Source organism: Pelecanus crispus, chromosome 3, assembly GCF_030463565.1.
Source record: "Pelecanus crispus isolate bPelCri1 chromosome 3, bPelCri1.pri, whole genome shotgun sequence".
Taxonomy (NCBI): domain Eukaryota; kingdom Metazoa; phylum Chordata; class Aves; order Pelecaniformes; family Pelecanidae; genus Pelecanus; species Pelecanus crispus.
Genome location: NC_134645.1, coordinates 50,605,932 through 50,633,496, shown reverse-complemented (window position 1 = coordinate 50,633,496; position 27,565 = coordinate 50,605,932). Strand labels below are relative to the sequence as shown.

Sequence of the window (27,565 nt, the reverse complement as noted above, 5' to 3'; positions counted from 1 at the left end):
AAGACAGATCTCAGGGCACTAAAAAAAGAGAAAGCTGTCTAAATGTATCTAAAAAGACCATTTATATAAATTAAATGTTTTCAAACTGGTTGTGCCTAATAAAATTCCCCATAGGTATTTCCACCACTGGCAGAAGCTATCTCAGAGCCGGCTGAGGTTTCCTGAGAATCTGGGGAGGGTGACCAAGGTCATGCAAGACTGACCAAGGGCAAACAGAGTGCCTAGCTTTATAAAGGGGGGGACAGATGAGCAAGACAACTGGAGACCAGTTGGCTTAACTTCAGGGCCCAGAAAAACACTGTAAGAACAAACCAGGCTACCTGCAAATACATGAAAGATGCGGAGCAGATGAGTGATGGCAAACACAGATTAATGAGGAACTAGTATGAAACCCATTTCAGGTTCTTCCTGTGGGAGGATAAAAGTGGAAACCATCATTCTCCATAAGCAAGAGATGTGCTTTGACTACAGTAAAGCTTTGGCATTTTCTAACATGGCGACTTATGAGGAAAGGTGACTTGAGTCAGCATGACACTATCGTAAAGCAGTTCAGAACTGGTTAGAAAACTTGTTTCAAAGAGTCATTGTCAGTAAATCCCTGGTCAAACAGTATAGTCATGCATCAAGCATGGATTTCACTGAAGCCAGTCTATGGTACTGTACTGTATCTTCATTAATGCTTTGGATACTGAGAGCCTGGAGTACAATTATTAAATTTGCAGATAACAGCTAGGGTAGAAGAACTTCCAGTACACAGGAGAGAGCCTAGGAATTCAAAATGATCTAGCCAAACTGGAGAAACTCTCTGAAAAACAGAAGGCAGTTTGATAAGGACAAGAGAAAGTGCAAACCTGACATGGGTTTCTGGATGAGCAGACAAGGCAACACCTGGCTACGCAGCTGTTCTGCTGAACTGAGGTCTTAGCGTGTGTCACAGCATGTTGCTGCTGCAGGGAAGGGTGAGCAGCATACTGGGTCACAACATGCAGTGGTTGAGATGTGTGAAAACATGAAGTGATACTCCCCCTGTTTGGCACCAGTCTGGCCTCAGCAGAAATGAGTCATTTGGGATGCTGTTACAGTTTGAGGAAGCGTTGACCAGCAGCCTGGAGGAAAGCAGCAAGAGCAACTAGTCATGGTGTAGGAAAGGATGGAGAGAATTAGGGCTGTTCCTGCCAGGGAAGAGAAAACTGAGAAGAGATGCAGTAAGCTTTTCACAATCAAAAACAGTAGCTGCAAAGGCGATGGGAGAGTTTAGCAGTTCTGCTGGGATAGGAAGAAAAATGGGATTAAATTGCAGAGAGGAGAGGGGGGTGTTTTTTCAAGTGCCCCCCTGGAAGGGCAGCAAAGCCCTGTCAGGACCATGCTGGGGGGCTGTAGGTGACCACACCAGAGGCTTTTCATGGACACATTGGAGAAACATCTGCCAAAGACAATTTAAGTGTGTGCGCTCCGAGTGGGAGATGGCGTGGCGGACTTCCCAAGTGTCACGCAATGTACCACTGCTATCTCTCCAAATGCCTGCAAGCAAGAAAAAGACCCTGGCAGCTGTGGTGGAAGTCACTAATGTTTGTCTCTTCCTGCTACCAAAAGGAAGTCAAGTACCATGGTTTCTGTTTTAAAGATAAGGAAACTGAGGCACATATCCCTGCTTGGGTGAAAGTTTGCCATTTGGTCAAGCACAGAGCTGGGCAAGAAGGCCTGTGCACTCTCTTCTAGAATGTGCAACCCTGTTGCCAGGGATCTGGTGAAGCAGTCACCCAGGTGGAATATGCATTTTGATAAAATTATCAAGATTAGAGCCAGGGCTCATTTTTGTGTCTATGTTGTGTTGCTCAGGGAAATAGTTAAGAAAAACATTGTATTTCCTTTATAGAACACTTTAGAAAATGTTTAATCCCTTTCATGAGGTGTATGCATAAGAGAAACTTGAAGATTTCATTGCATTTCATTTATCTGTAAAATTAATGCATCCCTCTTACTCTCCAAGGGGGGTCTTTTCTCCCCTGTAAATTTCTTTCTAGAGTTACACACTGCAGAAGCGGAGGTATTTGTCTGTCATGCCAAATAGAAGAGGGCAGTTAAAATAATAGACTTAATTCTTCTGATCTGTAGATGGGAGGGCTGGAGAAGCTTTGACCTCCTTTGAAAAATCTCAGGAGGGCAGAAACTGTGAGCTATTCCTAAAACATCCTTACAAAGCATTTTGAAATACATTGATGAAAAATACCCCATGGCAGCGACTGTATCAGTACCTAACTGTGCTGTATCAGCAAGAGTGCAGCCAGTGGATCAAGGGACGCAACTGTCCCACATCACACCTGGGCACTGTGTCCTCTTTTGGTCCCCCAAGGTCAAGAGGGACACTGAAAAACTGGGGAGAGCCCAGCAGGTTTGGGGGCATAAGCACACCAAGATGGTTATGGGGTTGGAGACCTTGGCACGTGAACAAACGCTGAAGGGACTGCGTTCATTCAGCCTAGAGAAGCGAGGGCTCGGGGGGATTCCATCCCAGTCTTTCAGTGCTGGAAATGTAGAGATGATGAAGGCACTCTCTTCATGAGGATGCACTGTGATGGACAGTCAAGTCGTTTCAGGCCAACTCTTGTCTCCAGACACAAGAAAAACTTCCCCACTGTGAGACCAACTGAAGGCTGGGATAGGTTGCCCAGAGGTGTGGTGAACTTTCCCTAGATGGAAATATGCAGGACTTGGCTTGGCAATGCCCTACATCACCTAACCTAAGGCCGTGCTTCCAACATGCGTTGGCCCAGCTGCTCTCTCTGGCCCTGGCCAAGCTGGGCTTTCCCCCAGTTTTTGTTTCTGTCAGTACAGCAAGTTGCTGGAGACTCAAAGAGGCAGCGTCTTAACAAGACTGTCTCTTACCTCTCCTTTGTCTTTCCTCTTATGGAGATACAGCTCCGTGGTAGCAACAGCCGGCAGCAAAAGGGTGTCTTTAGCATCCTGTCAGCTATGCCCATGCAAAGCAGCTGTATACAACACAGACGCAGGAGCTACACAGCCCGTTTTCACATACATCTCCCTGCTTGCAGAGGCAGAGCCACACCAGTGCTAGGTCTGCAGTGGCATGTCCCCAGAAAGGACTAGTGATGGCACGCTCCAGCCATATGAGGTGCATGAGGTGCCAGGGCCTGGATGCTGGATGCTCACCAGTTGCAAAAGCAACTCAGCAATGGGAAGTGAAGAATATGAATTTCAAAATGTTCCAGCTGGAGTCAGTTGGAAAAAAGTGGACATTGGTTTTTTGGGTTTTTTTTTTTTTGTCTTTTCCAGCCTGTCTTTTTAGTCCCTTACCTTCTGACTTCATTTTGGAATGCTCCTTAGTTATAAAATAAGCTGGATCCAGCCTGAGATTTCTCTCTCAGATAAGATGAGTTCAGCTAAAAGAACCTCTAGTCATGGAAAAGCTCATATGTCAAGAAAACGGACCTAGCAGTATTTAAAAGAAAGAGAAAAACAAAAAAAAAAAAGGGGGGGGGGGGAAGGAGGAAAAAAAAAAGCGCAGCAGCTTGGCTCCTATTCCTTTTTTAATGGACAAAATAATCTTGTAAAATCAACTTGCAGATCAGATAAATGAAACTTCTGCTTGGGATTAGAAAGTATGGACTTTTGTCTCCAGATACAATTTGAATGCGTCGTCTTCATCTCTGGTTTTGTTCCACTGCACAAGCTGCCAGCAGCGCCCTTCCACAGCCTCTGCCCAGGTTACAACGGCTGAGATGTGGCTCCCTCACCGCCTTCGTCAGCAGCTCCACATCTCCTTAAGAATGCGAAGCTTGAGTCATCTCCTATCGACTTCAGTGGGAGCTTGGTCAGACACAAAGGTGTTTTTTCAAGCTTTGTGAAAATAAGCATCTGTGCAGAGGTAGGATGCCACATACGTGGCCCAGTGGGTGCCCTCCTGGGTGGCCACCCCTCCACGTGCCGGGCCAAACCAAAGCACACGGACCAAAACCTGGGGACCGTCCTGCCCCTGAGCGCAAGGTTGGGAGATGCCAGGGAGGATGCTCACATCCGCCCCGCTGCCCCCGGCTCGGGTAGGGTGACAGCTCCAGCCACTGTCTCAGGCCCACTCTGCCGAAAACCATTAGACCTTTGGCACCACCTTTCACACGAGCAGGAGCGCGTCCTTAGCAGTCTACCTGCAATGCCACTTGCAGCGGAGCTTGGGGGAAACCTTTCCCTTTCCTCACCCAGCTCGTAGGCTGAGAGCAGGTTCAGCTTTTAGGCCAAGCTCCCACCTCGCCCCTCACTGAACAACAGCATTCTTGAAATACCAAACAAACAAAGTGAAGTCATTTTTGCATGACTTGCGAAACACCGAGAGATTACAAGAGAGCAAGATGGTCTGTGTCCAGAGATACAGCTGGAGGTGCACCATCACCTTACTTTGAATGCTTGCTTATAAGCTTCGTCGACAAAAATATTTGTATATAATAGATGGTGTTGCCGGTTTTTACTGTAGTTTGTGACAGAGATAACTCAGTAGGTGATCTCTAATGCAATTTTTTTTTAAAGTGTTTTTTTTTTTTTAAAAACCCCACAGTGTTATAAAGGGACTGTTGGAAAAGGGGGTTTTGGATATGGCCGCGAAGCTTAGGACAAACTAGAAAACGAAAGGCCCTAACCGATATTTTACAAATAATAGCACTACTACGATTTGGGGCTGGAAACATTGCCGCCTCCCGCCGGGACACACGGGTTCCTCCCGGACGGGCAGCCGTGCTCTGCGGGGCCGGCAGGCGCCGAGGGAAGCACGACACTGACACCTAGCGTCAGCCAGGCCCCCCCCCCCCCCCCCCCCCCCCAAAACAACGCCTAGGTAGGCACGAAGGGAACGACGGAGGACGAGCCTGCTCTGCGGGGCGCTGGGCGCTGCTGGCGGGGCGCGGCGGCGCAGCCGGGGCGCGCCCCCCGTCCGCAGCCGGCGGTGGCGGAGGGGCCGGGCCGGCGGCCGAGGGGGGCGCGGGCGGCTGGAGGCGGCGGGGCGGGAGAGGGAGGGCAGGCGAGGGCGGCAGCGAGCGGCTCCTGGGCGGTGAGGGGAGCGGGGGGCGAGGGGGCAGCGAGCCCCCTCGGCCGGCTCCTGGGCGGTGAGGGGAGCGGGGGGGAGAGGGGGCAGCGAGCCCCCTCGGCCGGCTCCTGGGCGGTGAGGGGAGCGGGGGGGAGAGGGCGGCGAGGGGAGCGCGTCCCTCACCCCAGCGCGCTCACTCGAGCCGGTGCGCGACTCTGCTTGCAGGAGAGCAGGCGGTGCGAGAGACTCCCACGGACGTTCATTCGCCACTACGAGCAAAGGCAGTTTTTCAAGGGACTTGCTGCTCGGAAGAGACTTCACTGGCATTTAGCAGAAAAGGCGCTTCCCTCCGGACCGGCAGTCCTGAGCCCGCCCCGCCGAGCCCCCTGCTCCAGTGAGCCCCGCTAAGGGCGCCCGCCTCCCCAGGGCTCCTGCTGCAGGTACGCAGCAAGAAGCCTCCCAGCCCCGGGCTGCCCCAGCCTTTGGGCGGAGGTTAACCTTCCGGTTAAAGCTTTCCCGGCTCTTCGTAGAAATACTACACGTTTGTTGAGTTTTGGGGGGTTGTTTATTTTTTGGGGGGGGGGTGTTTTTTCAAGTGAACATGAGAATACTCTTGTAGTTTCTGTAAAGTACAGGTTTACACCTGCCACAATGCATCTGTTACCCGCTTTACCAGAATTATAACTGGAATGATTTTTATTATTTTTAAAACTTTTTTTCTATTTTTAAAATAAAAATATTTTTAAAAATTAAAATATTTTTATTACTGGAATTTATTTATACATATATTTATATATTTTAAATATAAATGCAATATAAATTTTAATTTTTTTAATATAATTTGGAAATACACGGAGCACATGTCAGTAATGCCTCCTGTTGCCCTGCCAGCCGGGTAACTTCCCTGATAGATGAAAAGCTGAGCACGTACAAGAGCAAAGAGCTTATACACAACAACCAAGTCAGTTTATTTCAGAATCACTTGAAAGTGGCATTTGGTTACATCTCAGCCCTGCAAACAGAAAACCATTTCTTACAGCGCAGAAAGTGTGATTTCTCCCTGAAAGTAGTTGTGACGCCAGTCAGCATTTCCAGACCAGCCCTTTATTGCAGACATCTTACTGACAGGTTATTTGTAACACTGGCTCTTTGGACTGCGAACATAAAGGAAAATAGATTTTTATCATAAAAGATATGCACAAGCTCAACACTGATTCGCCACAGCTGAGCTGAAAGGCTCACTCTTCAAATCTTTATAACAATTCCTGGAGACAAATGGAAAATCATTTAGGTATTTAAGTATCAGCCGACACATCCCAGGGGACCCCTTTCCGTACCTGCCCACACAGCCCAGCAGCTCAGGCAAGCCTCTGCCTCTATGGCCCAGGCACTAAGATGCTAACGCTCCCCTTGGTGCTGCAAGAGTTCAGCAGAAAAATATAATAAACACCTTTTACCCAAGAAGGGACTTCACCCACGAGCACTGCTGTTTTCAGTCTTGTGAAGCTGCAGTCACAGGCTCAGGAAAGCAATTTCTCACTGTTTTAAAATTCACTAGAGAAAAAAAGAAATCTGAGAAGTTTAGGTTCAGAGACTTCCTAGTTTAATGCTTAACACAATGTTTTATTCCTCTTGTCATTTAGGTCTTTGTCATCTACAGAGCACATACTGTATCACTGAAGTCTAAAGTTTCATTACCAGCTTCACTCACAGTGGATTTGAGGCCCTGGATAATTCTTTAATGGGATTTAAATACAACTACTCGAATTAGGATGTATTTTTATTTGAAAACAGTGATTAAATAACTTTGGTTTCACAAGCTTTGAAAAGAGTATATAGAACTGTTTGTGGGGAATACATATTTACATGAATGTCAATGGAGGTCACAGGGCTGAGATAATTATTTACTTCTCAAAGCCACCAAGAATCAAACACATTCACTTGGAAACCCGGGGGGTGAGGGGGTCTATCTGTCACCTTTGCATGAAGGCCAAGACCCCTTTATTTACCTGTAACTTAAAGATAGCAGCATAGGGTTCTCAGCCTTGAGCTTCAACAAATTGAGTTAGGTTTGACAAAATACCTCCAACATTTCTTCTCTTTCAAGTAGCAGTAACAGGCTGCCCACCACTGCATCCAGCCCACAGCTGCACCAGGCAATATTTTGCAGTGTCAGCTCCCAAACAGGAGCGCAGAACAGTTGCTGACATTAAATTGGAAAAGCAACCATTTTCTTCCCCATCTATACCCATTCTCTCACCTCTCTGCCCTTTCCAAAAAAGATCCAAAAGCCTCTACCACACCCCCCCACCCAACCAAAACCCACAAGCAAACAAATAAACTGGCATAATCTCTTTCCTAATTTAGAGACACCACTACCATGGCATTTTCATTCCTGGGGTATAAGCAACGGGAGAGATGTCTCGCAGCCTGGCATTAGGGAATGCCCATACTATATAGATACCAGACAAGACGGGAAGAAGCCAAGGCTGAGTGTTCAGCTAATGCTGGAATAAGATAACCCCCAAATGACACCAGGCATCTGGAAATTGTCTGCGGTATGCATGAACGAATTGTTTTCAGAATTAGACAAAAATCAAGTAAGAAAAAAAAAATCTGAAATTAAAAAAAGAAAGCTCTAGAGACAATTAGAATAGAGGCAATAGATTTTGCATTACTGACAGAATAAAGTCAGTTCATCCCTACAGACCAACTCCAAATCATGTTTTGTAACCATCTATTGAAAATGCCATCTGGCTCCACTGTGGGCCCCAAACCAAAACATCTCACGTCTTTGGGGTGCACTAAACTGGATCCTGAAATTCAGTTTTTCTTCACACTGAAGATCTTTTCATAGGCTAGCTTGAAGGCTTAATTTCAGAAAGTTTCTCACAGAAATAGGAAGGCAAAAGGTCACCTATACAAGGGACTTGAAGCATTTCTCCACGAACGTAATAGTTTGGGCAATTTTTGAGAGCGGATCAGATACTAGTTATCACAGGGAATTCAGCCTGAGGAAATAACAACTGCAAATCATGGTGACTGATGTCATTTGAAAGCAAAGCCTCCTTTGATTCAGAGAAGAGCATTTTTCCTGAGGGAATAAGGGGAAGAGGACAAACGTGAACCAGAAAAACCCTACAGCAACCACCAAAATGACACGCCAAAGTACCAGGAGACTCTGTGCGCAGGGGTCAAACGGGGACACCCCCCCCACACACATTTCGGTGCTTGAGATGTCAATTCCAAATTCCCAAGCCAAGCCTGCAGCAATACCCGGTACCCCCGAGACACAGCAATGACCCCCTGACTGGGAAACAGCAAGAGCAAGAGCTGGGTCTAAAAATGCCCAGGCAAACTCGGCATTTCCAAAGGCTCCAAGAAGGGAGACGACATGGGACTAAGAGTTCAGTTCAAATAATGGCATCAGCTCAAAAGCCACTCCATGATTTTTAAAATAAACAAACAAACAAAGCCGAACAGTTCTTACGAGCCGATGAAGGCTGAGTTGAAGTAGCTACGTCCAAGTGGCAGCGTGCTGAGCGCGCCCGGGCGCGGCGAGGGGCACGCGTTGCCCGACGGGGTTACAGCGGGAGGCGGCTCCCGATGCCTACAGAGGCCTTCGCCGCCCAGCAGCGGCGCGATGCCTACGCCTGCGCTTTCTCCTGCTTCTGCTGAGCTAGAGCCAAAGGTGTGGAAGACCTACTGCTCCATTTCAGTGTCAAAAACATGACGCTGAAGAATTAAGGATTCGGTAGACGGTACTTTAAAAGCACTTTTTAAAGACAGTATTTAAAAAAAAAAAAATGAAACCCATAAAGAGCTTTTGTGAACAACAGGAGAAGGGAAAAACAAAGGAGTGTTTTAATGAACATGTTCTCACATTGAACACTTCTCTAAAATGCCCAAATTTTGAAATGAGAATCATTGCTCTGGCTGGATTTATTGCACCAGAAGAGTGGTCAAAGCTCAGTCATCCTACACGTAGCGGAAGCCTCCACAACAGTGCATAGAACTGTGAATATTCAATATTGTCTAAACCAGACACTCTTTGTCCCCAAATGCTAAGTTCAAATGCATATTTGAGTGAGAGTAAAATGTGTGGTAACGCTAAAATAATGAAACTATAGTCTCGAGTGAAGGTCTTTTCAGAAGTTTGTTATTCTCCTTATTTGTTTTTTCCCTTCTGACACATTTTAAATTGACTCACCAGGAAACTGAGCACTGAAGTCAACTCCCTCCAACCCCACCAAAAGACAAGATCAAAAAAACACCCGAGTGCTTTGAAATCAGGTATTTTCTGCTCTCAAACAAAAAGGGTTTTTACAACAAATCCTTCTGAAGCTAGAGCAGATTTCACAAAGCTTTAGATTTCTCTGTGTGGGCTTCTGAACTGTCATTGCTGGTTATTATTAGTAGGCACAGAAATTCCCATTTTAATTAGAAACTTTATTTTGAAATACATTACACAGTTTACATGTGAAGTGCTTTCACTGTAAGATATTTCATAACATTGTGCTGAGCAAAATGGCTGACCAATTTCCTTGAAGCTCTTCCACTTATGTTTTGTTTTTATTAAAACTGTCTTACAGAACTAAGATGCAACTTAGGCATTTGTATTCAGAAGCTAATTACTATGTTTACCTTAGGGAGAAAGAATATTCTTAACTGTTCCAATTAACTATGTGTTTCAATAACGACGTTAAGCATTTGGCATAAGACCGAAAGAAACCTGAGTCCTAATTAAACTTGTATTTATCAAAGATTTAAAAACAAAACAAAAAAGAAATTAATCTTCATGATCAAACTACTTTTTTTTAATAAGGCACAGTCAGACAAGTATTTATAAAGACTGGCTACCAGTTCAGTTTTACCTGCACAGCCTTCCTGCTGGTCTGTCAAAAGTAATCTGAAAGTTGTTTTCCCTGTCTGCTGCTGAGGCTTTTCAAGAACAAGGCAGAGCAATAAGGCAACTAAAAGAACGGACATGCAAAAGAGTTTGGCATTTGGGATGGATTCTGAACATCTGCAAAGTAGTTCATTTTGTAAATGGAGCATTCACCTGTTGTTATTAAAATGGTGGCCAACTGTGATAAGGAAAATAGAAGTGGTGTGAGCAGTGCCTGTTTGCAAAAGGGTACTTTAACAGAAAAAATCAAGAGGTCTGGTACGCTTTCAGGTAAAGACTTTGTATGCAGCAATGCCCACAGCTTTCAAAGATAATCTAAATTGAATTCTGAAATTCTCCTCTGCCACTCAGAAAAGCTGAATGTACCAGGAGGTTGCTTGACAGCAGGTGAAATATCAGGGAGTGAAATCTCCATTTAGATAATGAGCCAGTACTGCCATCCTACTTTGCATTTCTTATTAGAACAAAAGGAAGTCTTCAGGAATGATAACAACTCAAATAATTACACCATTATTTTGGCTGGAAGAAAGTTCAAGAACTCCTAAGATGTGATGATGTCTAAAGAACATGAAACAATTCTACCCACAGTCAAAGAATAAAGAATAAAAAATAAAAATAAATTAAAAAAAAAAAAAAAAGAGAAGCCTTACCTTCCCCTCCCAATTAAATCTTTTGAGGAATAATTGCTTGAGCTTAGCACTGTATGGCTTCTGTGGCCTATGAATACTTGATAGATACTCTAAGAATTATCATTTTCAAGCTACTGCTTTCTTTTCAATTTTAAGTCATTTCAAATAAAAATACTGCATCCATTTCACTTTAGTAATCAAACTGAGCATAAAAATCATTAAAATCGTATTTCTGATACAAATTTGTATCACATACTAAAAGATACTATTTTATAGATAAATGTAAACCAAAAAGAATTAGAATATACAAAAGGTTTTTAAAATTCTTTTGCACACCTGAACTCATAGTGCAGGTTTAAGATTAAAAAAATCTGTAAATGAAGTAGTCATAACAAATGTTGAATATAAAATACATTCAAAAGTATTTTACAGAATGGCTGAATTATCAAGCGTAAGAACTGAGGACAAAGGATGTTAATGACAAGCAGCCACATACAGAACACAAAGCAATAAGTTTAAATCAGACTATTTTGGTTTGTGTAGCCCTTTATTAGCAACTAAAATAGAAGATATCTGTTGTACATCACGGGTAGGTAACTGACTATACTGGAGTTTTATTATATTCTAATACAGGATCATTTATAAATGCGTTGTTTTCCTTTTTTTCTTCTTTTATTAAAAAGCTTTCACCCCTTTTTCTGTTTACAACTTGCAAAACTATTCTGAAAGCTGAGTACATGTGCACAGGTCTGCAAAGAGTGCAAATTTAGGATATGGTAAATGCTTCACATGTTGTATTTGTAAGGACTGTTTGCCACCATGCCTTCATAGCCATTATCTTTTCCAAAAAAATAAAAATAATTAAAAAAAAAAGTCACAAAGTTTCAATACCAGCCTTCCTTCCATTGTCCTAAACAAGAAAGCATTTTTAAATGAGTTGAAACTAAGGAAGGACTACACCTACTACAAAAGAAGAGAGTTCTATTAGTTTGAGGTTTCAGTATACCCAAAGACCAGGGACTGTATCTTTGTAAGGGCTAGGCTGGGACCCCGTATACAGAGTGTGTGCAGGTGCCATCCCTGAGCATTCAGCGGTTCAGTGGACCATAAGTGCTCCAGCTGCGTAACTCACTGAGCTGTCTTGCCAGTTTCGACACTGGCTTGACTGAGCATAATTCAAAAATGAAAAGCTCATGTTCATTCCATTCTTCTGGAGCTCGTTGATAGCCTGAAGAGAGGAAAAAAAGCTTTTTAAAAGAATGTATTGGTGAAATTATGACATTTTCTAGATCTCAGTCCTCTCCCCTCACCCGGGGGTCTTTGCACGATCTCCGATAATAATATAAGCATCTCCAAGTAATTTGTGGACCTAACCCATTTTTGTGCTGTTTCATTCACTGACACCCCCCCACTGCACTATGTACATCCATGCAGTTCTATAAAGCAACACTAAACAACCTTTCAAAATAGAACCTTCAGAAACAATGCTTTCAGTTCCATAGGGAATTTATACAGAAACACAGATGTAACAGAAAAAAACCCCAACCTATTAACACTTTTCAGATCGTATTTCTTCCATTAAAGAAAAAGAATGTACCAAGATAATTTACTAAAGTGTGACAACTGGCAAAAGTGAATGAACAGAATTTAGCTCAGATTCACTGCAAAACTTATCATTATCTGAGGTTAAGAGCTGAGTATTTTTGCAGTTGTCATAGTACTGGATTTTGCTACATGCATCCCCAGTATTGATATTGCTTATACAAACTTTTACAGACTCCAGTTTAAAATGTTCCTCTATACGTTCTCCATACAGACTACATTTCCAGTGAATTAAGTTTTCCCTTTTAAAAAGGTTAACATGCTTCCTGTTTCAGATTTGAATTACAGTAAAAAACACAGTGAGATTCACTCAAGCAATATGACAAATCTGCAGCACTCCAGCAGTGCTGTAAAGCAGCTGTGACCCAATTTAGACAACTGAGTTAAGCCAGGTTTATGTTTGCACTGCATCACCAAAGCAGAATACAGTAACTAGAAAGTACCAGTTAATCTGAATTCTAACTGCCATTAATTTATGAGTTAACAGTGCGCTGCACTAATACTTACTGAGGCAATCTCTCATCGTATTGTCAAAACTCAGCAACGCTGCCAGACATTAAAAGGCACTCGCAATAGCTGGCTAATAGCAATACAGAAAAAAATATATACGTTTGTAACTAATGACTCAAAAGAGTAAGTATGTACTTCTTCAGGGAGATGGATTTATTTGTTTATTTAGGGCCAAGAGAAAGCGAATGATTGTATTTCATTGAAATTCAAAAGGAACATGGCACCTCATCTCCCTTAGGGAACTGAAAACCCTCAGCCCTTGTAAGAGCTTACATTTGTCTATATGCAAGAGATGGAAATGGGAGACCAAGTTGAGAACACTTGGAAAAATAAATTAATCCAAGACTTGCCATTTTAGAACTAAGGAATACTCCAGCAATATTGTATTTAAAACAAATGTAAGCATTTTGCTAAAAGTTACATTTTTCAAAAAATCAGAAGTTACTTACGTTTAATAATACGCCAATAGGATGTCTTCCACATATTGTATTATGGTATTTCTTCAAGTAATTGCTAAAAGATACAGGGTCTAGCTGCTCTATAATGCTCATACCCTGAAAAAGAATCAATAGCAATGATTACTTCACACATTCATAAGCAAGTGTTTATACATCACCTATTTATGACAACACAGAATACTTCAGGAGGAAAAAACCTCTACTGTGTATCAAGGGAATCTCAGCATGTGAGCTCTAGCTTGTAGTCATCTTGTTACCACCTCTTGCCAAACTAAAAGTGCAGGAGCTCTTCCAAAGCTGTCAATGATCCACAGATCTGTGAAGCTATCTTTGCAGATACCAGTGAAGCTCATGTTAAAAAAGCTCCTCCCACAGACTAGCTGATCCCCACCTCCAAAGCTGCCCTACTTCCATAGGATTTTGTACAGCAATAACCAGACAAATTTACTAAAAGGGCAAAGTAGGAAGAAGTTTTGCCTCCACCTCTTCTCCCTGGTAACAGAGCTCAGGGCTGAGCACTTGCCTGGGACTTCTGGATGTCCGAAAATCCTAGACAAATCATCAATATACACAGATGCAATTCAAGCACGTGGCAAGCGTAATGTATCCTAGACATATCAGGCATGCAAGGCAGTTGATCTGCACACAGGCTGACCATCTATCTGCTCAGAGCATAAAAAGCAGATCCAGAACATCACTAAAGCACTAGAAAGTCGGTACATGACAGAAACGTTAAGAGCCAGGAGATGATGCTTCCACGTTATATGAGGCAGTCACATATATACATCCTTTTCTCCATCCACAGTGCGACCCATGATCCCATGGAGTCATACTATGAAAACCAGAACATGTATGGAAAACAAAACCTTCCACATGTACAAACATTTACATTCTTAAAAGCAAAAGGAATCTTACAACTCCAGACACAGCCTACTCGTACCCCATCCCATAGAGCAGATCAAATACAATGAAAGTAGTTTAAAGCAAGTCTAAATCAATTATTGTCTGGGCTTTATCATGGCTTTGCTATTTTGCCTGTATTAGACCCCATCCTCTTGTGCTTCTCCTTCCCCTGAAAATGATTGATTTCCTTCTCCAGGTAAACGAGCTCCAGACACTCACTAATTCAGTAAGACACATAGCTGTGCTTCTTACATGTAGCTGATGAAACAGGGAGGTTTGCTGTAGAGACTGGAAAAACCCATATACTTTGCACGGGAACAACGGGAGGTTGATAACAGAAAGGGAGAGAATTTCTCCTAAGGTTTCTGCAATTGTCCCAAGGCTTTCCCCTGCTTTTGGGAAAGTGTGGGTCATAAAAGGAGAAATCATGATGCAGGAAGCAGTCAGTCTGTCTGAAGTCTCCACCTCAAGAGTGAAACCTCTTGAATACTCTGCAAGGGCGTTGGCTGATCTGGCAGATACGCTAATTATTCAGACTGGATCACAGCTTACAATGGCGGAGCTGGAGATTCCCGAGAGAGTCAGGGAGGATTACAAAACAGCAACCATAACCACCACCTTTGTGTACTTTCAATTAAAAACAGACATCAGATGAATTAATAAAGAGATAAATTTTATGGAAAAATAAAACCAAACTATGCTGACCAATTGCTGGCAAGAGCTCAGTGTGTTTGGACCCCTGGCCAGTAATTACAGCTGTTACTCACTCCAGATCTACAGAACCTAAATGAGAGCCAGAAAAATAAAGGTAGCTATTCTCTAACTAGCAGTGATTACATAGATATCATTGCATTGCTAAAGTTTAAGCAGCATGTCTTTGAATCATCCATTTACTTATAAACTGTACATGTCAATACACAGCTAAAGAAAGCAGAACCAAACTTAACTATATACTCAGGTGAAACTAAACATGCATAAGGCACTTATTCAGATATGGAATAGCTCATAAGAATATATTTTATCCATTTGTAAACTCTTTCACAACTTTTAGAAAGATGAAAATGGCTGCTCAATTGACTGACTCATTTTACAGCTGTAAGTCACTGGAACATACTGGGCAGAGGCATTTGAGCATTTGTCTCGAATGGACATGGATTTATCAGAATGCCTAGTAAGCTTATTTCAATGCACAGTTCAGCACTGCAAAACATTTAGAGCTATGCAGTTCATCCCAGCAAATGCTAACAGAGTTCCATACATCACAGATTGGAGAAAATCCATAGGAAATGGGTTTTAACATATATCCTATAAGCATTCAGCTGTACTGAACTTTTCAATCTTTTGGATTTAAAAATCATTGTGGCAGAGAAGCAAAGACTACCAAGCTTGTTTCTCAGTCTAAAATGGTGCTGAGGAACAAAGGAAACATTTTTGTCAGGTTGTGGGTTTGTTTTTTTTTTCTAAAAAGCAGAAGTATGAAGCTAATCATTTTTTGTACTCAAAGTAACTCAGCCAGGCATGGTTTAGAACACAGTCAGAATACACAACAAAACCCACATGATAAAAATGCATCACACAGTTCTTCAGTTTATCAGATGGTTATTATGGCACCACATAGAAATTGCGTATCTCAGTTAACCAGACACTGTAAATAGCATCTACAATATCCTAGCACAGCGCACTTGATACGATTAAAAGCAGTTACATCCTTAAGTATCATCCCCTATAGGACCAGGTATCTACAAGCTTACCTTTACCAAAAAAAACCCCCAAACCCCAAACAAAAAAAAACCCAACAAACAACCCACAGGCTTATTTTATACCATACTCCAGTAATCCTTTGGCTGGTCAAGTGTAAGTTTGCAATCAGTTACTTCAGCTGCTTCTTCACACTTAAAAAAAATACAAACTAGTAGCACACTTATGGAAGTAGAAACAAATTTGGTCTTAGCACTAGCCAGTCCAAGCATCTTTGCATGTGGGAGTCACTCAGACTAGAGGATGAACAACCAACAGGGAAGTTAGTGGCTGGGCACAGCAGAGAGAGCAGGGCAGAGAGCAGAGGCAGAGCGCCATGGTCGTGCGTTATGCCCAAGCTAAGAAGCCTTCTCAGGCTGGAGCGCTGTGGAAGGTGCTGGCACGCCGTAGCAGCACCGCAGAAGCCACCAGAATTCAGCAGTTCATTAGAGCCACCTGAGAAGCCACCCGTGCTGTGCATGGCTCCTGCACAACAACCGCTGGCTGTTCTACACAGCTCTCCTTAACGCCTGCGTTATCCTCCCCCTTCAGCATTCAGGGTAACAGAATCCTCCTATTGACTCAAGTGAAGCATAAGGTTTCACAAATAGACAGAAAATGAGCAATCTGGCAGTGAAGATTGAAACAAGCAGTCTGCATTTTCGGGCTAGCCATAATCAAAAAATAATTACTCTTCAATGACATCTTACAGAATACTCCCCCACTTTTATTTAAAAAGATGGTAGGTATCAGGTTATGATATACAAATTACTGCACATCAGCTGCTCAATTATAACTCTTCATTTGAGGATTCTTCCCTAAGGTACCCCTATTAACCATGGGGTTGTTTATTCCTTTCACCGTCACTTTACAAGGTGCACTGTGGTACCCCCAGGGTAACAGAGCGGTCACATTAAGAGTTACCATGGAGAAACTGATGTCTGCCCAGCAGTATTTACTACTCTGGATTTTTTTTATGCTGGAGTCTAAGTGCTCTAACTCAAAATCACAGCAAATAAAATTTCTCACAGCGGTTACCAGGTTAGTAAATCTCCAATGCCCAAAACATTTAGCACTGTTTATGCACTAGCCAGGAAAAACATCATGCATCTGTACTTAAGGTCCAGTCTAAATAAGGAAGAGACCATTGTCCTCCAACAAGGGCATTTCTAAGGAAAAGTAATTTCATCTTAACCCAGAATACCTTCCTGCTTATAAAAGTGCTCATCCGACTGCTTTGCTAGTGAGGTCCAATAAAATTATTGGGCCAGTAATAGCAGAAGTTAAAACCTCTTATGGTTTTAATGCAGTTTTATCTCTATCTTAATGCTATTTTCTCTGTGGAAAGGCCTAGTGGTTACAACAATACAAGTTTCTTTAGCATACCAAATGACATTAAAAAATTCAATACTTATCTAAGGAAACAAGAAGTAGCTGAGTGGGGCATATAAAATTGAATAAACTCCTTCCAAAAGCTGGAGAAACATGACAGGGAGATCTTCGTGGCATTGTGGATAGCATCCCAAGTGTACCCACAACACTGCTAAAATTTCTGAAATTCACTGAAAGCAAAACCCACTCTGCACAGAGTTTGAATCTAGTCATATGTTTACATATGGCATGATATAAACAGGCAAAAAATAACCACATTATACTGCTACGCAGCATGTTTAGTCTTCCAGTTAAACTTAAGATTGATAAAGTATTTTCATAGTTCTTTAACAGTAGACATCATTTTCAGTGTTACAAAAAATGTCATTTCCTTTTGGCTGAATAACTACCAAAAGAAAGAGTTGGTGCAGCAATGTATTCACTAGAAGTAATTAAATGCTGAAGTCCAGTCTTTTTACAAGCTTTCACCACAGAAATTAACAAGGGGAAACTAATGTTTGCTAATGCAGCTTAATCTGCTCTCCTGCAAAAACAGTCAGAACTGCAAATTCTGGGACTCTCTAGAAAAACACTTGTCTTTATAGAGAAACCTCTCAACTGACAACAAGAATTATTAAAAAACTGGATAAATAGAATGAAGGCAAATTATTTACTGTTTCCATTCCAGCGATGAATAGTGGAAAAACAAAGAGGTTAATATGGATACGCAAAGCAAAAAACTCCAGAGATGTCTCCAGCAGATAGGATTTATTCCTTCAAGACAAGGAAAAAAATTAACATGTCCTGTATTACAACAGTTCTGTCTTCTAACAGATTTTACAGAAGCTACATGAATGATCCAAACAGTTTTAAAACAAATTTTAAGGTTGCATATTTCCAGAAGAATTACTTCTGTTCTGTGCCTTAGGTATAGTCTTGAATAACAAAATTTTTTCATTTAAAAAGAAATCCTTGGCTCCTGTGACTGCAAAGAAAACGCAACATAATTGGCATCGTGATCTTTATGTATTTAGCATTCCTTTCAGCTATTTGCCAAACCCAGAATGAAGTACGGTCTACTGCCTTTTCCCCACCACCTACTACAGAGTAAGGGGCAGGGGGAAGACTACTCCCAAGGAAGTGGTGACTTTCGTTTTCCTGACCAGCACAATCCCCTACAGCCTTCCCTCCTCAAAATGGATGTTGCTGAAACCATTAACATAATCACAATGCTGTTTCGATATGCAGGTATCATAGCTATGAAGCCTGAACTACCACAATACTCGATTCATAATTCTTACTGCTTCTCAAAAACCTAAGAGGGTATGTGGACAGGAATTACATTACACTAGGGCATTTTAGGTAGGCGAACATGCATTTATTCTCATAAATTATGCTTACTAGATTATACCCACAATATAATGTGTGCAGTCATTAAAATGGAGGATACTAGCTAAAAACAACAGCTAAGTTTTTATTGTGGTAAGCAAAGGAAAAGTATACATTCAATAAAATAGCTAATCTATAATATTTGGTTAGAGAAATTTCTAAAGTGTTCAAAGAAATGTAATGTACAGGAGAAATTTGTTAGTTAGTTCCACCAAATCTGAAAACTTACCATTTTATCTAGGTGCTCAATGGATCTATAAATTTCTCCTTGGGATTCATCATAGTAACTGTAACGGAACCTCTGACCTTGAAACAAAAATCATGTATAAAATAAAAAAGGGAAAAATCGTAGCTAAAACACTCCCTAGTACTTACTAAATAATTGAAATTATAGTACTTGTAAAGTAGTAATCTTCATTTATTTTATACGTTTTAGTTCCACTGAGGAAATTCTAGGGCAATCACAAAGTAGCAGCCCAGAAGCAAAGTAAAAAATACATGACGGGCAGCTATATTCCTAAAGAAAAACCTACAATGTAGAACTGACACTGCAGTATCACTTATTAATTGCCTGTTATTGCCTTGGAATCCAATTCTATAAATTAAAAAGTAAAGCAACATTTCATTTCGCTATCCCTCTTGACAAAGTCAACCCTGGAGTCAGGCTACTTCTGCTTCCACAACAATACCCACAGTAAATAAAGGTTAAAAGAAAGAGTTCATGATAATTCAATGAACAGTTCTAGATGGTTCATTAGCCACAACAGAACCCAGGTCATTCTTATATACCTCCACCTATTCCATAATTCAAAGATGAATAAAATATGCACTTAATTATGTAAGTTGACCAAAGATGACAATGAAAAAAGGGAAGAAGGTCTGTTGTGTAACATAAAACATCTTTCTGAAGCAATCCCTTTTCCAGCTATTACCACACTTAAAAGAAAAATGAAGTATTAAAGCAGGACAGAAGTCAAGGCTTCTGGAGTCTTTATAGCTCTGCCACCAAGATGAACTGGGATAGCTCTGGTGAATCGGCATAAATACTCCATCTGCTATCTTACCCAGCAGTAAAACGTACAAAACTTATTTCTGTCAGAGGGATGTTGCCATGTCCAGTGAATTTTTAGCTAATTAGTTTTGCAAGTTTCTTTGAGGTGCTTAAAAGAAGAGTAAAAAGAGCAAGAAACTTCAGACGCTTATTTAATTGCAACAGTAAAGAGATGCATATAGACCCATGCACCTTCACCATTTATTTCCTCCCCTACACTGAAAACACATTACCACATTAATATTTTTCATCTATTGTTCCAGATTAAAAAAAGAAAAAATCCTTTTTTAGCTTTACAAAGGCATTTAAGTTTCAAAGATGCATTTACCAGAAGTTAAAATGTTCAATGTTTAATAAAATACATTATTTGAAAATCACTACAAAATATTCATCATACTGTTATAATGAAGAGATGTGAAACTTACCCCAATGGCAAAAGTCAGAAGAAACCACAAAGAGGTTACTAGGATCAGCTAGGTATTTACTGAAGAGTTTTCCAAATTCCTGCTCTTTTGACTCACTCAGTGCTCCGACCAACACAGGAATAATAGTAAACTCATCCTTATGGCTTATAAGCAAAAGAAAAGAGGTTGTAATTCAAGTAACATCTGAAGTTTTTTCAGGGCTTGCTAACTGAAATTGCAGAATGTTTTAAAAGGGCACTACTGAACAGAAGATACGGTTAATTTGGTAAGGTCATGCTATGAAGATGTTTCAGAACCTGAAACTACTTCAATTTCAGAAAACAACCCCCCTCCCCAACCAGTATTTATCTTTGCTGCAAAGTGAAAACACCAGGCAAAAAGAATTGACACAATGAAACCAGCAATAAAGTAAGAATTAAATTCTCCTTGTATAGATGCTGCACAAATGTTGGGTAATTTTCCAAAGTATATGAAAATGCTCAAGATAGCACCCAGATGTATACTGATACTCCAGGGAAAATGACAAATACTATGGAAGAAAAGTTAAAAAAAAGATGGGGGGAAAAACACCCACCACAAATTGACAAAAATTATCACCTTTAAAGAAAGTTATTCAAAGTACTCATCTGAAATAGCAGGTGTAAGCAGAACCCTGATTTCAATATTAGCATTAAGGCTCCAAACAAACTTAAAATCCCAGAGAAAACAGCTATTAGTATTTGAACGTCTTTCAGAGATGCCTTGCAAAAACGGAAAAAAAAAAAATCAGCTATTGAGAAAGATTCATGAAAGCATGTCTAATATTAACTGTATTAAGTCAATATAAACACATAAACTTGTTTATAAGGGGTGTTCCAATTTCAGTAGCCAGGTGTTTGCTCCACTCACAGTTTCTATTACAGCAACTAATCCCACTCTGACCTTCTCCTCCCCAAAATTTTTATTGGGGGATGGGGAAGTGTGTGTATTATACACCATATAGGGTATTATATACCATAAAGGGTATTATTACTTCCTACTGCACTTCACATGTAGTTCAAGCATTTAATGCACGTAATGCTCATTCTTGTAGAAGTAGTAATTAGCCCTAGTACCTTTCCATGGCTTTAGCAGTGTAAGGCAAATGCATTTCAATACTGTGTTCATCTTCATCTGTCTGTAGGGACATACGCTCAAACATTCCAGTCTTCCACAATTCTCCATAAACTGAAATGAATTAAAGATTAATTTTTACTACTTTTTTTTAAGACACTGTAAAGCAAGCTACAGTGCATCTGTATGAGAACAAGCCCACTGTAACAAATTACTTGCCTCCAAGGGCTGTCATCATAAACCATTTGGTTTTTAAATAAACTCAGGATTAAAATTCTGTTCAAGTCATTAAGATACAAACACAATTGGTTCAGTTTACAAAATAAGTGTGTTAAATCAGTGACCTTGTTAGCATATTGAGAAAGATTTTCAGTTATGATACAAAATTTAAGTAACACAAATAAAACACATTTGAAAATATGTATGCATTTGCCCAGTCACTGAATTCTTTAATTCTTATTTTCACAGATTACACAAATCATACGTTGTTAAAAAAAAAAAAAAGTTGCTGATCAGCTGAGCCATTGAGGGATGTGTAACTATTTAATACAATTTATTATTAACTGAATCATGAAATCTGAAAACAGCAAAAACTGATTAAGTAATCCACATTTATAAGTTATCTTTTCTACTCTCAAGTGTGCTTGGTGGTATGCAGAGTCATCTCTACATTTTGAAAAATCTCCACTGGATGAAGAATTTGACGTAGGGCTGTGCCTCCTTCTCCACTCCATAAAGGAGTTCTACAGAAACCAAAACATTTGTTACCTAAGGAAATTTCTGCAGGCACTACGTTGAAAGCCTGAACTAGCTTGCTTAATCACAGCCACGACAAAATAGTAATACATCTGTGCTAGTTAGCCTTTCTGAAAAAGGTATTGTATTATTTAGGTCTACCTCAAAAACGCATGAAAGTCAAAATATCAAATTTATCTTCATTGCACCTTTAAGCTTAGTCTGAAAGACTGGTATTTCATGGACTAAGTTTTTAAGTTCCATAGGTACTCTGCCAGTTAAAAAAAAAAAAAAAGTCACATGCAACAATGCATCCAAATAAAAGCAGCTTTTTCTTCCTCTGTTATTCCTCTATTAGAAATAAACTCAAACCAACTCAAGCACTATGGTTTTTTTTCCAGACAGAATACTTCACAGAATAATGGAGCAGGTGCTTAGTGAGCTATTATTCAAATGTAACACTTTCTGACATCCCTTTTAAAGATCACTTGTCAAGAGGCACGAACTCATAATGGGAAAGATAAGCAAAGATTGAGAGTTCTTTACTTGCAGGAGCAAGAGAGACATTAAGGTTATAATACACCAATGTCTGCAACCACCAGGATTTTTCAGAAGTTAGCCTTCATTGCAGTAAAACCAGATGTATGCTTGTATGCCATTTAAAAGCAATGAAGTGCCCAACAAGAGAGTCCTCAGCACTGCAGTACCACAGTTAATACTCAAGCCTCAGCAATCTTCAAGATGTAAGCTTTATCATGCACTTACTCTTTTGGTCAATTCGGAGATCATACAGAGGTGTTCTATAAATGTCCACACTGGAAAGTGCACATCGGGAAAGGGGCACGTGATGGGAAGGCCCAAGAATGAAAATTTTTCGGCTACAACAATTAACACAAAAGCCCACAATTTAGACAACTGCAATTGTACAGAGACTGGGTTTAGAGTAACAAGTTTAATAAAAACGTACAAAGTGATACTTTCTGGTGGTTACCAATAGTTTTCCTCTGCTGCGTGTAAGACCACAGATCAAATCCATGGCCTAGCCTTGCTCAGTACCTCAGAAATGATCATGAGATCAGTTCAATAATGCTTCCCGTAGCCTTAAACCTCTTCAGCAGGTTATATATCAGAGGGCACTCATCAGCTAGAAATCTGTCCGACTGGACTCATTTGGAGGCTGGATGATGTGTTATAGTCTCTTAGAACAGATTTTTGGATTCTCTCCTTGGACCAAGACAACCTTCAGTTACGCACCACCTTCAACAACTACAGGTATGCACCCTCAAATGAGGATCATGGATTTATCATTTATTCAGAGCTTTTCTCTTATTTACTTGATTAGCTTTACTTCAGATTTCACTAAATTCAAATTTAAGCGATTCTCAAATGCTGTTTTTATCCAGCTGTTGCATCAACAACAGGGACTTGCATGTGTGCAACAGGAACTTCAACTTGTGTTGAACCTGCACATTTGTAGCTTTAGCTGATACTGCAAACTTTCATGCATCATCATAATGTTATTTCATCAAGTCCTCAGTTCCTGGCTCTTGATTAGATGTTAAGGGTCTCCTGCCACAGGACTTAAAGAAAAGAAGAAAAAAAAAAAAAAACTATAGGAAATTCAGCTTTTCAGATTCAGGATCATATCATCTTGCTTCTGACAGTGAACTAAAGGGGTGGGAGACATGCAAAGATTTTTTTCTTTTTCCCCTCACATGTGGAGTGCTATAGCAAGCTATACTAAAATAGTAAAACTTTTTACAGGGCTCATAAAAACAAAATATACAAATGTGCAATACTTCAGCTGAAAGATGAATGACTGGCCAATTCTAAACATCCCATGTGGTAAAATAGCAAATGATCCAGAAAGTTCAATCAACTCCATGTCACTGAACCTGGGGAATGCAACTTGTTCTAGAAATTTTAGAAAAACTAGTTATCTGTCACACTGTAAGTTATCTTCACTTTGTTTACAATCGTTTAGAAAGTATCAAAACCATTGCCTTTGGAGAGCATTACAATGTGTTATCTCATAAGCAACTAATAGACATAGCCAGTTTTTATATTAACATTGCAAAATACATACTTCGAGTAAATACTGGAGATGTTTCAAATTTTTGTCATTTAAAAAAACATTGCAGTCAGCAGAACACATAAGAATTATATTCCTTTAACCCAGAATAATTGGATTCATATTTTCAGAGGCAGGCACAGACTACAGTAGCGTGTTGGGGTTTTTTTTTTTTAGTTTTTCTTTTTTTTTTTTTTTCTTCAAACTGTTTTGCTGTTAGAAACACAAGTCCATTTAAAATTATTACAGCAAGTAACTTTCACTGACTTCAAATATTGTATACACACACTGGACACTTTCTCCACAGCAGAAGAGAATCCTGATAGCATTCAGCCTGTAATCCTGCACTGAAAAACCAATGCAGAATCATGATCAAACATTTTAACATACTTAAAAACCAAACAAAACCTCCCAACAAAAACAAAACAAAAAAGAAACAAACACACCCTGCAACCAGTAAAAAAAAAACCCAGCCTGGGCTTTTATAAAAAGCAATAAAGTAAATTAAATGTTTTTACCTGCAAAAAGAACATCTTTAACCCCTCCCTTCTAAAAAGTTAGTTACCAATAATCCTCAATAATTTTTGAAAATACTGCTTTACATTTTCAACAACACTACATTAATTTTTTCTTTTGTAACATCCAAACAATTTGAACATTTATGATGTTAAAACAGAAGGGATGCATAAAAGACTAAAAAGAGTACAAAATTAAAATTTGAGTACTTAGAGGTCTAACAATGTAAAAAGAACATCCAACTTCTCAGAAAATTGCAGTGGCATTACCTTACACTTTGTAAAGAAAAACTTTTATACTTACGTAATATTAGGATCCACTTGTTTGTAAGCGTGGGCTGCACAAGATCCACAATAGGTATATCCTGCATGTCTGCAAATCAAGGTGTACAAAATGTTAACATGTTAAATATTGTTTAACATCTTAAATATGTTGATATTGCTATTAAATGTTAATATCTTAAATATTATTTGTCCCCAATGAGCTAGAAATAGTAAGAGTGATCCAAAAATCAACTCCTGGAACAGCTGGAGAGCAGTGTTCCAGTACTGAATGTACGAGGGACATATTTGTTGAAGAAATCGGTGACTATTTACTTGAGGTTAGTAAGTAAGCCTCCAGATCAAAGCACCTTTTGTTATGTGTAAAAGATACTAGTAGACAGACTACACAACTGTGTATTATCAGAAGCTCATGATAATGCTAAGAGTGCAGCCAGAGGACAAGGGAATAGCAAGCTGCTGGAGAAAGTTCCTCTAACCACACTCTCGTAGCTGAATACAATGACAGTAGAGGGGTCTAGCAAAGAGAGACTACGCATTACAGCAGATAAACAGAGCCTAAAAATGCTCTGTCATTGAAGAAGAATACCTCAGCAACAGAATGAATAGGCACAAGGAAAGGAGTGGAACACAGCACGGAAGCTTTTACTGCAGAGAATGCAACATATGCTTTATCATTTCCTATCACTCTGGCCTGGAGCCTTTCTCAACCTGTGCGTGCTCCAAAAACATTCATAATAATTCTGACTACTCGTTTCAAATCTTAAGACCTGTTCTGTTCAAGCCTCTTAAAAACAGGACAAGATTCAGTTTACAAAAAGCATTAATTCCAGAGAATGTTCATTCCCCAGGGACCGAGGCCAAGTGGTGGAGAACAGCTCATGGTCACTCAGCAGAATGTCCACAGCAGAAGGCCATGCCCACATGGCACAGTGCTTGGGCCACATCGCCTCTGGAGCGCCTGCGACCCAAGGTCAATATTCAGTTATTTATTAGTTCATATATATTCATTATATTAGTGTTTATATATTCATTATTTCTTAGTTTATATACATTCAGTTATTTATTTTGAGTCAAGTATGTGCAACAACACAACTACAGCTTTCCACATGGTCTTTTTATACAATGACACTGAGAATGATACATGCTCCAAGTCCTGGGACATACAGGATATTTGAAGATACGAGCTCCCCATTGACAACACTGGAGGATTTTACATTTATTTATATGTTTGTATGCATACCTGCATATATACACACCCACAGAATGACACCTGGAGCAAGTTATCCTGCAAATTACCCTGGGGTTTTACTTCAGCATCACTTACCTCACTCATTCTGAAGAGCTCAGAAAGGTACTAACATACATGCTAAGGGGATAAACAGGAGACTGAAACTTAGCGAACCAGCAAGGTATGTTATATGACAATGTCCACAGAAAGGTTCCCTCTGCTACAGGCTTTTTCAGTCTTTCACAAAAATATTATTATCCATATCCCACTTTACAGGTGGGAAAACAAAGGCACGGTTAATGAAACAATTTGGTGAGACCATGGGAAGACCTCCAGCAGCTCTGGAAAAAGAACCCAGGTTACCTAATCCACAGCTGAAAGGCCTCTTTCCAGACATTCCTGCGAGAAACACTATGGCAGATTTGGGACAATTTCTTCTGCACATTCAATACTATTATGGAATACTTCAAACATTATGTCAATGCTATGTCAGTACAGGAAAAACATTATTTTTAAGGTGCTTTTTCTAGTGTTTCCTTTCAACTCACAATAAATTGGAATGACCAACATACTTTTCTTATTATATGTCTCAACCATCTTCGGTAAATTGAATTCTACCTAAGTAGTTTAGATGATCCCTATTACTCCTTTGGACAAAAAAACCCAAACAAAACCAAACTAAAGTAACAAAAGTAAACCATTTTGAATAGCTGAACAGTGTTTCATTACTTTTGTTTTAAGCCTTGCTAAGTTTTGATTTGGAGGTGATGTTGGTGTTTTGTTTATTTGTTTTGTGGGGTTTGGTGGGGGGTGTTTGGTTGCGTTTTTTGGTTGGGTTTTTTGTTTGGGTTGGGTTTTTTTTAATATGTATAGATGTTCTATACCAGAAGTGCACTGAAAGAGCTGTCATCTTTAGACTACCACTCCACTAATACAGCTCTTATCTGTCTTACTGAATCACAAGTGAATGTTATATCTTCAGCCCATCAGCAAAATGAAACTAATCATATACCAAAATGTGCACAGATTTCTTCCATTCCATGCCATATCCAAAATACTTACTTAGAAACCACATGACATGCCTTTCAGCTAAAAATTAGCTTTCACCAGTTTTCAAAATCACTCAAAATAAAGAAGCATTTAACTAATCAAGTATTGCATACACTAAAAACAGATTTCAAACTTACGGTGCAATAATGGCTCTAGCAGGTCTCTTTGTGGACTGTACTTGAGAAAGCCAGCCTTCTAGTTGTGCATTCAGCTGTGGTCCTGTGAAGAGACAAGGAAATACTGAAGCCATGAAAGAATCTAAAATACCTCAAGAATTAACAAATGAAGTCCAAATGTCCAACAGATTTAAAATAATCTTAAACATCAAAGCCTGTATTTAAATCTCAAAAAAAAAAAAGGTAAACCGAACATGCCTGTAATGTTGAAAGTTACAGTGGAATCATAGAATGCTTTGGGTTGGAAGGGACCTTTAGAGATCATTTAGCCCAACCCCCCTGCAGGGAGCAGGGACAGCTTTAACCACATCAGGTTGCTCAGTGCCCCATCCAACCTGACCTTGAAGGTTTCCAGGGATGGGGCCTCTACCACCTCTCTGGGCAACCTGTTCCAGTG

At 40.2% G+C, this 27,565-nt stretch overlaps 1 protein-coding gene across 3 annotated transcripts in view; it reads right to left on the bottom strand.

The window, feature by feature from the left end:
• Positions 1–10,967: 10,967 nt before the first annotated feature.
• MEMO1 (mediator of cell motility 1) overlaps positions 10,968–27,565 on the bottom strand; it is a 33,076-nt gene continuing 16,478 nt past the window's right edge. The window contains exons 2-9 of one of the 3 annotated variants that reach the window (XM_075707299.1): positions 27,130–27,211; positions 24,734–24,802; positions 22,609–22,721; positions 21,111–21,222; positions 20,017–20,159; positions 18,770–18,846; positions 13,132–13,236; positions 10,968–11,798 (exon numbers count right to left, since the gene is read on the bottom strand). In XM_075707299.1, coding sequence (XP_075563414.1) covers positions 11,667–11,798; positions 13,132–13,236; positions 18,770–18,846; positions 20,017–20,159; positions 21,111–21,222; positions 22,609–22,721; positions 24,734–24,802; positions 27,130–27,211 — 833 coding nt within the window. In that variant the 3' untranslated portion in view covers positions 10,968–11,666. The remainder of the gene's footprint in view (positions 11,799–13,131; positions 13,237–18,769; positions 18,847–20,016; positions 20,160–21,110; positions 21,223–22,608; positions 22,722–24,733; positions 24,803–27,129; positions 27,212–27,565) is intronic. The other 2 variants (XM_075707300.1, XM_075707302.1) reach the window with 2 other exon arrangements.